The 14936-nt window shown below is 40.8% G+C and overlaps 1 protein-coding gene across 1 annotated transcript in view; it reads left to right on the forward strand.

The window, feature by feature from the left end:
• Window positions 1-14936, forward strand: part of TTN (titin) — a 328387-nt gene that overhangs the window by 308962 nt on the left and 4489 nt on the right. Inside the window, exons 296-309 of the mRNA XM_044669742.1 lie at window positions 450-755; window positions 840-1121; window positions 1318-1911; window positions 2064-2351; window positions 2461-2760; window positions 3725-4027; window positions 4404-4706; window positions 4804-5388; window positions 5578-5883; window positions 5971-6270; window positions 7343-7918; window positions 8028-8333; window positions 8726-9319; window positions 9455-14883. Of these exons, the coding sequence (XP_044525677.1) occupies window positions 450-755; window positions 840-1121; window positions 1318-1911; window positions 2064-2351; window positions 2461-2760; window positions 3725-4027; window positions 4404-4706; window positions 4804-5388; window positions 5578-5883; window positions 5971-6270; window positions 7343-7918; window positions 8028-8333; window positions 8726-9319; window positions 9455-14883 (10472 nt within the window). The remainder of the gene's footprint in view (window positions 1-449; window positions 756-839; window positions 1122-1317; window positions 1912-2063; window positions 2352-2460; window positions 2761-3724; window positions 4028-4403; window positions 4707-4803; window positions 5389-5577; window positions 5884-5970; window positions 6271-7342; window positions 7919-8027; window positions 8334-8725; window positions 9320-9454; window positions 14884-14936) is intronic.

A 14936-nucleotide genomic window follows, 5' to 3' on the forward strand; every position in this document is an offset into this window, starting at 1 on the left:
CCTTTTCTGCTACTTTCCCACCCTTGTTACAAAAGCAGAAAGGGACAATGCAAGACTGAGGACCATTTTCTTTTTTTTTCTCTCTTTTGGGTTGTCATGGCCAAAGAATCCATCTTCAAAAAGCCACATTTCTTACTGATAATGAGCTTTTTTGCACTTAGGCTGGTGCTTGGGAAGTAGTCTATCACCAGGACCCATGTCTCAGAGCTTGTGCTCCATTATCTCACAGCTTTTGAGAACCTTGCATCACCTTCATACAGTAATGAGGCACAAGCCTTTAAAAACCCACATAATCACACGGTATCCAATATTAAACTAAAAGTGACCAAAGGATATAGCTATAAAGATTCATCATGCTACACAATGACTGAGGCTTATGGATGATACCTGAAGCCATGAATTACAAATCCCAGCAGTTCATAAAAACTTGTCTCTCTTTTCTCCCAAAGATACTCCTGGGCCACCTTCTGCTCCAAGAGTTGTAGACACAACCAAACGTAGCATTAGCCTGGCATGGACAAAACCAATGTATGATGGTGGTGCTGACATCATAGGCTATGTCCTTGAAATGAAAGAACAAGAAACTGATCAGTGGTACAGAGTGCATACAAATGCTACTCTAAGAAATCCTGAATTCACGGTCCCAGATCTTAAAACTGGCCAGAAATACTGCTTCAGAGTTGCTGCAGTAAATGTGAATGGCATGAGTGAATACAGTGAATCAACTACTGAAATTGAACCTGTGGAACGACTAGGTATTTATCATGTAACTCTTTGATGGAAGTTATTTGTTCTCCAATTGGTTTGCAAATTAATTCATTTTGGTATTTGTCTTCCAGAAATTCCAGATCTTGAGCTTGCTGATGATCTGAAGAAAACTGTTACCGTCAGGGCTGGAGTTTCTTTGCGCCTTATGGTATCTGTATCAGGAAGGCCACCTCCTGTTATCACATGGAGCAAAAAGGGCATTGATCTCACAAGTCGAGCAATTATTGACACAACGGAAAGCTATACTTTGCTTATTGTTGACAAAGTTAATCGGTATGATGCTGGAAAATATACCATTGAAGCAGAAAATCAATCTGGCAAAAAATCAGCAACAGTCCTCGTTAAAGTATATGGTAAGCACTTCTCTAAACTTAACTGATCTTGGGGTATTTTTTTCATATTATCTTGAAGAATGCTGCTGTCCCACAAAAGAGAAAGAGAAAGTTGTGGAGGACATGCATCACACTAGTTATTTTCTGGGGGTGGGGCGGGGGTGGGAATCAACCAATTATGCAAATAGGAAGTAATGTTTCTGATAACGTTTTTCAGATACACCTGGTCCATGTCCCTCTGTGAAAGTTAAGGAAGTGTCAAGAGATTCTGTGACCATTACTTGGGAGATCCCCACTATTGATGGTGGTGCACCAGTTACCAACTACATTATTGAGAAACGTGAGGCTGCCATGAGAGCATTTAAAACAGTAACTACTAAATGCAGCAAGACACTTTACAGAATTTCTGGACTTGTAGAAGGAACCATGTACTACTTCAGAGTACTTCCAGAGAATATTTATGGCATCGGAGAGCCCTGTGAAACATCTGATGCTGTCCTGGTCTCAGAAGTTCCCTTGGTGCCTCAAAAGCTGGAAGTGGTGGATGTCACAAAGTCCAGTGTTTCTCTTGCCTGGGAAAAACCCCTCTATGATGGTGGTAGCAGGCTTACTGGATATGTTCTTGAGGCCTGTAAAGCTGGTACTGAAAGATGGATGAAAGTTGTAACCTTGAAACCCACTGTCTTAGAGCACACTGTTATCTCACTCAATGAAGGTGAACAGTACTTATTTAGAGTGAGGGCACAGAATGAGAAAGGTGTGTCAGAACCAAGGGAGATTGTCACAGCAGTAACTGTCCAAGACCTGCGAGGTATGTACTAGAAAATCACAACTTAAAGATTTAACATGATTAAACATTTAACAAGACTTTTGTTCAAAAGTTTGTGTTTTTTTTTTAATTTTATCAGGATGAATGCTTTAGGATGGCTTACTAAAATTTTCTAAACTTTTCTTTCTCCATAGTATTGCCTACAATAGATCTTTCTACAATGCCTCAAAAGACTATTCATGTCCCAGCTGGCAGACCCATAGAGCTAGTTATACCAATTGCTGGTCGTCCACCTCCAGCTGCATCCTGGTTCTTTTCTGGCTCGAAATTGAAAGAATCAGAGCGTGTCACTGTTGAAACCCACTCAAAAGTAACCAAGTTAACAATCCGTGAGACCACTATAAAGGACACTGGAGAATATACTCTTGAACTGAAGAATGTGACTGGAACTACTTCAGAAACCATTAAAGTTATCATTCTTGGTAAGTTCAGGTGATAAAAGTATTTTTACTTTTCTCTACTGCCATTATAGTCAAGATTCAACACCTAACTTCACCTTGCAATGAGATGGAATATGTTTTCATTTTTCAGACAAACCTGGACCACCAACTGGGCCAATCAAAATTGATGAAATCGATGCTACTTCGGTCACCATTTCCTGGGAGCCGCCTGAATTGGATGGTGGTGCTCCACTAAGTGGTTATGTGGTAGAACAGCGGGATGCCCATCGACCAGGCTGGCTGCCAGTTTCTGAATCTGTGACTAGACCAACTTTTAAGTTTACCAGACTCACTGAAGGAAATGAATATGTGTTCCGTGTAGCTGCTACAAATCGCTTTGGAATTGGTTCCTACTTACAGTCTGAGGTCATAGAATGCCGTAGCAGCATCAGTAAGTTCTCCCTCCATTCCCTACCCAAAACAATAATTGAAAGAATGAGAAATCCATTCCATGATAACCTAGGAAATTAAAAGACACATTTACAAAGCATTTACAAAGATTTAAGGGATTTAGACAGTATCTGGTAAGGTTTTATGTTGCTGCTCATATCAAAAATAAACTTTAGAGAAGGGATCTCACAGTTCATCCAATCCAATTTCCTAATTAAAAAAAAGACACCTCAGGATCAGAAAATGATTTGCCTAAGGTTGAATAACAGGATAGTATCTGAATTGGGATTACAACACAAGTCTTATGGATCATGGGGTTATTTTCCTGTACTAATCTCAAAGGATAAGAGAAGAGAAGCATTTGGTCAGCAAGTAGGTGCTAAACAAAAACAAAGACATAATACCTGCCCTCAAGTGGTCTGTAATGTAAGCAATTCAAATGGAATAGACAACATTCAGTATATCCAGTGTAAATGGAAAGTAGTCCCAGAAGGAAGGCACTAGCAATAGGCTAGGGGTAGGGAAAACTAGGCAAGGCCTCTTAAAGATGGGATATAAGCTATGTCTTTTTAAAGCTCTTAAATCAATACTAAGTATTGATACCAAGACAGAAGAGAGGTAAAAGATAAGGCAAATGGAATTAAGTGATTTGTCTAGGGTCACACAGTTAGGAAATATCTGAAGTCAAATTTGAACCCAGGACCTCTCAATTCCCAGGCCTGGTGCTCTATCCACTGTGCTACCTAACTTCCCCCATGAGCTGAGTCTTAATAGGAGCCAGGAATATCAGGAAAAATACATACAGCAAATTCCTTGGAAACACCATCCCAAGACAGTCTTTTGTACCAATTATAATGCTAACTTGACAGTTAGGGGCCATAGATTCATGAATGTTTTTGTGATTATTTTTCAATGCATATATAATGTCAATTTTTCATTAACTTGTGTTTCTTACTTTACAACAGGTATACCAGGACCTCCAGAAACAATACAGATCTTTGATGTTTCCCGTGATGGTATGACACTAACTTGGTACCCACCTGAAGATGATGGTGGCTCCCAGGTGACAGGTTATATTGTAGAACGTAAAGAAGTCAGAGCAGATCGATGGGTCCGTGTCAATAAAGTAGCAGTGACCATGACACGTTATCGTTCCACTGGCCTCATTGAAGGATTAGAGTATGAACACCGTATTACTGCCATTAATGCCAGAGGTACTGGGAAACCAAGTCGTCCTTCCAAACCAGTTGTTGCCATGGATCCAATTGGTAAGTAATCTCAGTCAGAGTGTCATAGGTGTCAAGCCAGAAAGGACCTCAGTCTATTTAGTCCTATACCCTTACTGTGAAAATAAGGAAAATGAAAAATAGGGAGTCAGAGTAATTTGTCCAAGGTTGCATAAGTAGTAAAGGGTGAGATGTGTTATAAGAACCCCAGACTCTAGAGGTGGTGCTTTTTCTACTATACCAAGACAAAGGGGAAACCAATAGATGTCTTAATGGGTAAAGTAAGTTTTCTCGAAATAAATAGTCATTAATATCTTGTGGTTCAGTAACCTTAGGATGGGTTTTTTAGGCAGTTTAGTTAGGCTTTTATTGTTATTTTTAAATTTCTGGGCCATTTTATACTTTTTTTTTCTCCCAGCTCCTCCAGGAAAACCTCAGAACCCAAGAGTTACAGATACTACAAGAACATCAGTCTCCCTTGCCTGGAGTGTTCCTGAAGATGAAGGAGGATCTAAAGTCACTGGCTACTTAATTGAAATGCAGAAGGTGGATCAGCATGAATGGACCAAATGCAATACCACTCCAACCAAGATCCGGGAATATACACTAACACATCTGCCTCAGGGGGCAGAATATAGATTCCGTGTCATGGCCTGTAATGCTGGTGGACCTGGGGAACCTGCTGAAGTACCAGGAACGGTGAAAGTCACTGAAATGCTTGGTAAGATATGTAATTGCATACTTCCTTATATAACTGTGGGATAACTTTTTCTTATATAAATAAACATGCTACAATACTCATTTTTTTTTCCTTTCAGAATATCCTGATTATGAACTTGATGAAAGATACCAGGAAGGTGTCTTTGTAAGACAAGGTGGAGTCATCAGGCTCACCATACCAATCAAAGGAAAACCATTCCCAATATGCAAATGGACGAAGGAAGGCCAAGACATTAGTAAGAGAGCTATGATTGCAACTTCTGACACACACACTGAGCTTGTGATTAAAGAAGCAGATCGGGATGATTCTGGCAACTATGACTTGGTTCTAGAAAACAAGTGTGGCAAGAAAGCAGTTTATATCAAGGTCAAGGTGATTGGAAGTCCAAATACTCCAGAAGGTCCCCTTGAATATGATGACATACAAGCTCGTTCTGTTAGAGTGAGCTGGAGACCTCCAGCTGATGATGGTGGCGCCGATGTCATAGGGTACATTGTTGAGAGGCGAGAAGTCCCTAAAGCTGCCTGGTATACCATTGATTCCAGAGTTAGAGGCACGTCTCTTGTGGTAAAAGGCCTAAAAGAGAATGTAGAGTATCACTTCCGTGTTTCAGCAGAAAACCAGTTTGGTATCAGCAAGCCCCTGAAATCTGAAGAACCAGTCATACCAAAAACACCACTAAGTAAGTCTACATTTGTCTTTCTAACTTAAAAAATAAGCGGTTACTTTATTTTCATTGAATAAAATATTTGTAAAGAGTGAGTGCTATATAAATGCTTATTCCCTGCCTCTTTCTCCACTCCCCCCCAACTTCAGGAATTATGACCATGTGCAAATTATATTTAACATCTTTTTGTTTTGATATGTGTAGACCCTCCAGAACCTCCCAGCAATCCTCCAGAAGTGCTGGATGTAACTAAGAGTTCTGTCAGCTTGTCCTGGTCACGACCCAAAGATGATGGTGGTTCTCGGGTCACCGGGTACTACATTGAACGGAAAGAAACCTCTACTGACAAGTGGGTTAGACACAACAAGACCCAGATCACTACCACAATGTACACAGTCACAGGCTTGGTTCCTGATGCTGAATATCAATTCCGTATCATTGCACAGAATGATGTTGGCTTAAGTGAAACCAGTCCTGCTTCTGAACCAGTTGTATGCAAGGATCCTTTTGGTAAGAAAATGGTTATGTTTCTGAAAAAGTTGACTCATCTTTTCTTTTACTTTTGGCCTCTTTCTCAAACATTTTAAAATGTTTCAGATAAACCAAGCCAACCTGGAGAGATTGAGATCCTATCTCTATCCAGAGATAGCGTTACTCTTCAGTGGGAAAAACCTGAATGTGATGGTGGAAAAGAAATCCTTGGATACTGGATAGAATACCGCCAGTCTGGAGACAGTGCATGGAAGAAGAGCAATAAAGATCGTATTAAAGACAGGCAGTTCACAATCGGTGGTTTATTGGAAGCCACTGAATATGAATTCAGGGTTTTTGCTGAAAATGAGACTGGAATCAGCAGACCTCGAAGGACTGCCATGTCTGTGAAGACTAAACTGACATGTATGTATCCTTAAATTGTAGTCATCTACTTCAAGCTCTATCCAGTGTTTGAATCATTTGTGTTACACAATGTTTTACTGGATAAATAAAATGGTAGGGGCAACTATTTCTCTGCAGAAAAATGGTCAGAGACTCTGGCATAAAGCTTTGTTGGATGTTAGCAGTTTTGTAGACCATACAACTAGCATTTATTAAATGTGTGATAAGAAAGAATTACACATATTAACACACATGTGTGTATTTATGTATACACATATACCACCAGAGAACTTTTACATAGGGCCATTTTATTTTATTTTTTAAAATCCTTACCTTCTGTGATCAATACAAAGTATTATCAGTTCCAAGGCAGAAGAGCGGTAAGGGCTAGGCAATGGGGGTTAAGTGACTTGCCTAGGGTCACATAGCTAGGACGTGTCTGAAGCCAGATCTGAACCAAGAAACTCCTATCTCTAGGCACTAAGCCACTTAGCTGCCCCAGTACAGGGCCATTTTAAATACACAGTCCCAAAAGGGCTGCTAAGGATAGTGCTGTTAATCACATTGTTGCAGCAGATCTCCCATTATGGCTATAAGTCTACTATTCACCATAGGTTCTGATATATCCATTTTAAAGGAAGAGATCAGATATTCTTCCCCCTTCCTCACCCCCTCCGCCTTCCTAGTGAATAAAACTTAATTCTATGCAAGGAGAAGACCTGGGGTTTTCAGAGGGAACCATCCCCACAAGTATACATAATTAGTTTCATTCCATTTATGAAGGGAAAGATCTATCTGACCATGTTTTTGTGACCATGACAAATGATTCAGATCCTAAGAATATTATTTTTTCATTGGGGATCTGTAAATATAACCACCCCTGTAAAAATCTTTAAAAAAGATATAAAGCTAAAATAATAATTAACATTTATATAGCACTTACTGTGTGCCAGGTACTATGCACTTTATAGTTATCGTAGTTGATCCTCATAATCCTAATCAGCTAACGCCAGGCTTAGAGGAGTGAAAGATGAGTAGATTCTCTAGTAATAGAAAATGAACACTTAATAGAATACTTTTTTTCCTATTTCAGCTGGAGAGGCACCAGGAGTACGAAAAGAAATGGCAGATGTTACTACTAAATTGGGTGAAGCAGCTCAGCTCTCCTGCCAGATTGTTGGAAGGCCCCTTCCGGATATTAAATGGTTCCGCTTTGGCAAAGAACTAATACAAAGTCGAAAATACAAAATGTCATCAGATGGGCGCACTCATACTCTCACTGTAATGACAGATGAACAAGAGGATGAAGGTGTCTACACCTGCACAGCAACCAATGAAGTTGGGGAGGTAGAAACCAGCAGCAAGCTACTTTTGCAAGCAACTCCTCAGTTCCACCCTGGTTTCCCACTGAAAGAGAAATACTATGCGGCAGTGGGGTCTACTCTCCGTTTGCATGTTATGTACATTGGTCGCCCCGTACCTGCCATTACTTGGTTCCATGACAAGAAACCTTTGCAAAATTCAGAGACTGTTACCATTGAGAATACTGAGCACTATACTCATCTTATCATCAAGAATGTCCAGCGCAAGACTCATGCTGGGAAATACAAAGTGCAGCTAAGCAATGTATTTGGAACAGTTGATGCCACTCTTGATGTGGAAATACAAGGTATTTTATTTTATTTCACTTCATTTTCCCAAGAGGAAGGGCATATGGATTTTTTGAAACACTAAGCCACTGTTTTTTATGGTTATTTATCTTGTTTTGTTATTAACAGATAAGCCAGACAAACCTACAGGGCCAATTGTGATTGAAGCACTACTTAAGAACTCTGCTGTAATCAGCTGGAAACCTCCTACAGATGATGGAGGGTCATGGATAACCAACTATGTGGTTGAAAAATGTGAGGCAAAGGAAGGTGCTGAGTGGCAGCTGGTATCTTCAGCCATTTCAGTAACAAGCTGCAGAATTGTTAACCTCACTGAAAATGCTGGCTATTATTTCCGAGTATCTGCTCAGAACACCTATGGCATTAGTGAAGCTCTGGAGGTCTCATCAATTGTGGTTATCAAGACTCCATTTGGTAAGCAAGGTCCAATTCCTACATCACCATAAACTCCAATCTTTGCACATTGTCATTCTAAGGGAAAAGTTCATTTTGCAAAAATGGCTAATTAAGATGGAAATTAGACTAATCTCTTTGTGAAACTTCACAAGAAGTTTTTGTGAATATAAATTAAGCAACAAAAGGAAGGGCAAAGGAGTATGTGGTTTGTATCCCTATCTTATTCAAATACACTAGAATTTTATTTTCTCCTCTGTAAGGTTCTTGGAGTAAACTGTCAATTTTTTTTTTCTGAAAAATATATCCCAACCTATTACGTAAAACATTTATCACAAAACAGGACTTTGTGGTATTCAACAATAAGTATACCTGTTTAACTTCTTGATTTAAATCTTTTTGTTTTTATCCAGAAAAGCCTGGTGCTCCTAGCAAACCAACTATAACTGCTCTTACAAAAGATTCCTGTGTTGTGGCTTGGAAGCCACCTTCCAGTGATGGTGGAGCAAAGATTAGAAATTACTACCTTGAGAAGCGTGAAAAGAAACAAAATAAGTGGATTGCTGTGACAACAGATGAAATTCGAGAAACCGTCTTTTCTGTACAAAACCTTATTGAAGGTCTTGAATATGAGTTCCGTGTGAAATGTGAAAACCTAGGTGGTGAAAGTGAATGGAGTGAAATATCAGAACCTGTCACTCCTAAATCTGATGTTCCAATACAGGCACCACACTTTAAAGATGAACTAAGAAATCTGAATGTCAGATATAAGAGCAATGCAACATTGGTCTGCAAAGTAACTGGTCATCCTAAACCTGTTGTCAAATGGTACCGCCAGGGCAAAGAAATCATTGCAGATGGAGAAAAGTATAGAATTCAAGAATTTAAGGGTGGATATTACCAACTCATCATTACAAATGTAACAGATGATGATGCCACTGTCTACCAAGTCAGAGCTACTAACCAAGGAGGATCTGTGTCCGGCACGGCCTCCTTAGATGTTGAAGGTAATGATATAAATAATAATACAACCTTGATGTTGGAGAACACATTCATATTCTGGCTTTTCCCTATGTTTGCTAGTAACTTGCAATGTTGCCATTTCTAAAAAAAATTTTTTGTTCTTATTTCCTTTGGTACAGTTCCCGCAAAGATACATTTGCCTAAAAATCTTGAAGGTATGGGAGCTGTTCATGCTCTCCGGGGAGAAGTCATCAGCATCAAGATTCCCTTCAGTGGCAAACCAGACCCAGTGATCACCTGGCAGAAAGGGCAGGATCTCATTGACAACAACGGCCACTACCAAGTTATTGTCACTAGATCATTCACCTCCCTTGTGTTCTCCAATGGAGTAGAGAGAAAAGATGCTGGCTTCTATGTCGTCTGTGCTAAAAATCGATTTGGAATTGATCAGAAAACAGTTGAGTTGGATGTGGCTGATGTTCCTGACCCTCCTAGGGGAGTCAAAGTGAGTGACGTCTCAAGAGATTCAGTCAACTTAACTTGGACTGAGCCAGCTTCTGATGGTGGTAGCAAAATCACCAACTACATCATTGAAAAATGTGCCACTACAGCAGAAAGATGGCTCCGTGTGGGTCAAGCTCGGGAAACACGATATACTGTGATTAATTTATTTGGTAAGACTAGTTACCAGTTCCGTGTAATAGCTGAAAATAAATTTGGCCTCAGCAAACCTTCTGAACCTACAGAACCAACCATAACTAAGGAAGATAAGACTAGAGTAATGAACTATGATGAAGAGGTGGATGAAACCAGAGAAGTCAGCACAACTAAGGCTTCTCACTCTTCAACCAAGGAACTCTATGACAAGTATATGATTGCTGAAGACCTAGGACGTGGACAGTTTGGAATTGTCCACCGCTGTGTTGAAACTTCTTCTAAGAAGACATATATGGCCAAATTTGTCAAAGTTAAAGGAACTGACCAAGTTTTGGTAAAGAAGGAAATTTCTATTCTTAACATTGCTAGACATAAAAATATCTTATACCTCCATGAATCATTTGAAAGCATGGAAGAGTTGGTTATGATCTTTGAGTTTATTTCAGGACTTGATATCTTTGAAAGAATTAACACCAGTGCTTTTGAGCTCAATGAAAGAGAAATTGTAAGTTATGTTCGCCAGGTCTGTGAAGCCCTTGAATTCTTACACAGTCACAATATCGGGCACTTTGACATTAGGCCAGATAATATCATTTACCAAACAAGAAGAAGTTCCACCATTAAAATCATTGAATTTGGTCAAGCCCGGCAGTTGAAGCCAGGGGACAACTTTAGGCTTATGTTCACTGCTCCTGAATATTATGCACCAGAGGTACATCAACATGATGTCGTCAGTACAGCCACAGACATGTGGTCCCTCGGAACCCTGGTATATGTTCTGCTGAGTGGTATTAATCCATTCCTGGCTGAAACCAATCAACAGATGATTGAAAATATCATGAATGCTGAGTATAACTTTGATGAAGAAGCATTCAAGGACATCAGTATTGAAGCCATGGACTTTGTTGATCGGCTGCTGGTGAAAGAAAGAAAATCTCGCATGACAGCTTCTGAGGCGCTCCAGCATCCATGGCTAAAGCAGAGGAGAGAAAATGTGAGCACTAAAGTCATCAGGACACTAAAACACAGGCGTTACTATCACACCTTGATAAAGAAAGACCTGAACATGGTGGTATCGGCAGCCCGAATCTCCTGTGGTGGGGCAATCAGAGCTCAGAGGGGAGTGAGTGTTGCTAAAGTTAAAGTGGCATCAATTGAAATTGGCCCTATCTCTGGACAAATAATGCATGCTGTTGGAGAAGAAGGCGGGTATGTAAAATATCAATGCAGCATTGAAAATTATGATGAATCTACCCAAGTGACCTGGTACTTTGGCATCAGACAGCTGGAGAACAGTGAAAAATATGAAATTACATACCAAGATGGGCAAGCCACCATGTATGTTAAAGACATTACTAAGGCAGACGATGGTACCTACAGATGCAAGGTGGTCAATGACTATGGAGAAGACAGTTCCTATGCAGAGCTCTTTGTTAAAGGTGTGAGAGAATCTTATGATTATTACTGTCGTAGAACTGTAAAGAAAATTAAACGGAGGACAGATACTATGAGACTCCTGGAGAGACCACCAGAATTTACTCTGCCTCTATACAACCGGACTGCCTACATTGGTGAAAATGTCAGGTTTGGTGTGACCATAACCGTCCATCCAGAACCCCGAGTGACATGGTATAAGTCAGGACAGAAAATCAAACCAGGTGATGATGACAAGAAGTATACATTTGAGACTGACAAGGGTCTTTACCAACTAACAATCAACAGTGTGACTATGGATGACGATGCTGAATATTCTGTGGTGGCACGGAACAAGTATGGTGAAGACAGCTGTAAAGCCAAGCTGACGGTGACGCCACACCCACCAGCGGCAGACACTACCCTAAGACCAATGTTCAAACGCTTACTGGCAAATGCAGAATGTCAGGAAGGCCAGAGTGTCTGCTTTGAAATTAGAGTTTCTGGCATCCCACCACCAACTTTAAAATGGGAGAAAGATGGTCAGCCTCTGTCCCTTGGTCCCAACATTGAAATTATCCACGAAGGCTTAGACTATTATGCTTTGCATATCAGAGATACATTGCCAGGTGACACAGGGTATTATAGAGTAACTGCAACCAACTCTGCCGGCTCTACAAGCTGCCAGGCTCACCTACAAGTAGAACGCCTCAAGTATGTCAAGCATGAATACAAAACTCAAGAAGAGCGAGAAAGACATGTACAAAAACAAATTGACAAAACCCTAAGAATGGCTGAAATACTCTCTGGTACTGAATCTGTGCCACTGACCCAAGTAGCCCAAGAGGCACTAAGAGAAGCTGCCATACTTTACAAACCAGCTGTAAGCACCAAGACTGTAAAAGGTGAATTTGTACTCCAAAAGGAAGAAAAGAAGGAAGAAAAACGACTCCGTATGCCTTACGAAGTACCAGAGCCTCGCAGGTACAAACGCACCACTGTTGAGGAAGACCAACACATCAAGCAGTTTGTGCCAATGTCTGACATGAAATGGTACAAGAAACTACGTGATCAATATGAGATGCCTGGAAAGATCGACAGAATTGCACAGAAAAGGCCCAAACGTATTCGCCTCTCAAGATGGGAACAGTTCTACGTGATGCCTCTTCCACGCATTACAGACCAATACAGACCTAAATGGCGCATACCCAAACTGTCCCAAGATGATCTTGAGATAGTAAGACCAGCCCGTCGACGGACACCATCTCCTGATTATGACTACTATTATTATCGACCTAGAAGGAGGTCTCTTGGTGACCTTTCAGATGAAGAAATTCTCCTTCCAATTGATGATTACTTAGCCATGAAAAGGACTGAAGAAGAAAGGCTGCGCCTTGAAGAAGAACTTGAACTTGGCTTCTCTGCTTCCCCACCAAGCAGGAGCCCTCCCCAGTTTGAGCTATCTAGTCTACGTTATTCTTCACCCAGTGCTCATGTCAAAATAGATGAAACAAGAAAAGACTTTAGATATTCAACTTATCATATCCCATCTAAAATGGAAACTGGCACAAGTTACATGGAATTACGTGAACGCCATGCCAGAGCTGCATATAGACATCCTAGGCAGCGACAAAGAATCATGGCTGAGAAAGAGGACGAGGAATTACTCCGTCCAGTTACAACAACCCAGCGACTCTCAGAATATAAAAGTGAACTTGACCATATGGCCAAGATGGCTAAAGAAGAAAAATCTAGGAAAAAAACCAGAAGAGAAAGAGAAATAACTGAAATAACAGAAATTGAAGAAGAAATTGAAATATCAAAACGTGCACAAAGAGAGACATCTTCATCTGTCTCTAGGCTGCTAGGAAGACGACGATCTCTTTCTCCAACTTATATTGAATTAATGAGGCCAGTATCTGAATTAATACGGCCACGTACACAACCTGCTGAAGAATATGAAACTGAAAGAAGATCTCCAACTCCAGAGAGGACTCGGCCACGTTCCCCTAGCCCAGTGTCAAGTGAAAGATCACTCTCGAGATTTGAGAGAACTGCAAGATTTGACATATTTTCCAGGTATGAGTCTATGAAGGCTGCATTAAAGACCCAGAAATCATCAGAACGAAAGTATGAAATTCTTAGTCAGCAGCCTTTCACTCTGGACCATGCCCCTCGAATCACACTGAGAATGCGCTCTCATCGGGTACCATGTGGGCAAAATACCCGCTTCATCTTAAATGTTCAATCTAAGCCAACTGCTGACATTAAATGGTACCATAATGGTGTAGAACTCCAAGAGAGCAGCAAGATTCATTATACTAACACAAGTGGAGTTCTGACCTTGGAAATTCTGGACTGCCATATCGATGACAGCGGGACGTACCGTGCCGTGTGCACTAATTACAAGGGAGAAGCTTCTGACTACGCAACATTAGATGTTACTGGAGGGGCCTATACTACCTATACTTCCCAACGCAAAGATGAGGAAGTACCAAGATCAGTTTTTCCTGAACTAACCAGGACGGAGGCATATGCAGTTTCATCATTTAAGAAAACATCTGAGATGGAAGCTTCCTCATCTGTAAGGGAAGTCAAATCACAAATGACAGAGACCAGGGAAACTCTCACATCACGTGAACATTATGCTGCAGCTGAAATGAAGGCCACAGCATCTGAAGAAAGGTCAGTGGAGGAGAAAGCCACTCATAGAAAGATTAAGACAACTTTGGCAGCAAGGATTCTAACTAAACCGCGGTCTATAACAGTATATGAGGGCGAGTCTGCAAGATTTTCTTGTGACACTGACGGTGAGCCAGTACCAACAGTTACGTGGTATCGTGCAGGTCAAGTCATCAGTTCCTTTGGCCGTCACCAAGTGACAACCACAAAGTACCATTCTACCTTTGAGATTTCTTCAGTCCAGGCCTCAGATGAAGGCAGCTACACTGTGGTGGTAGAAAACTCTGAAGGAAAACAGGAAGCACAATTTACTCTGACACTTCAAAAGGCCAGAGTCCCTGAAAAGTCAGTTACATCACCACCAAGAGTCAAGTCCCCGGAGCCTCATGCAAAATCTCCAGAAGCAATAAAATCACCCAAGAGGGTGAAATCACCAGAGCTAGTTCCTTCTCACCCCAAAACCACATCGCCAACGGAAACCAAGCCCGTCCCCACTGAGAAAGTACAGCTACCAATCACTGCTCCTCCTAAGATAGTTCAGCCACTGAAAGTGGAAGCTTCTAAAGATATTGCAAAGCTAACATGTGCAGTTGAAAGCAGTGTTTTAAGTGCCAAAGAAGTAGCATGGTATAAAGATGGCAAGAAATTGAAGGAAAATGGCCATTTCCAGTTTCATTATTCAGCAGATGGCACTTATGAACTCAAAATCCATAATCTCACTGAAGCTGATAGAGGAGAATATATCTGTGAAATTTCTGGTGAAGGTGGAGCTTCGAAGACTAATTTCCAGTTTGTTGGCCAAGCCTTTACGAGTATTCATGACCAACTGTCCAGCACTCTTGAGACCAAGACATCAGTTGAAAAAACTGTTGAGACAACAGAGACCAAGAAATCAATTCAGAAAACTGC

The sequence above is a fragment of the Gracilinanus agilis genome, chromosome 3 (genome assembly GCF_016433145.1).
Source record: "Gracilinanus agilis isolate LMUSP501 chromosome 3, AgileGrace, whole genome shotgun sequence".
Taxonomy (NCBI): domain Eukaryota; kingdom Metazoa; phylum Chordata; class Mammalia; order Didelphimorphia; family Didelphidae; genus Gracilinanus; species Gracilinanus agilis.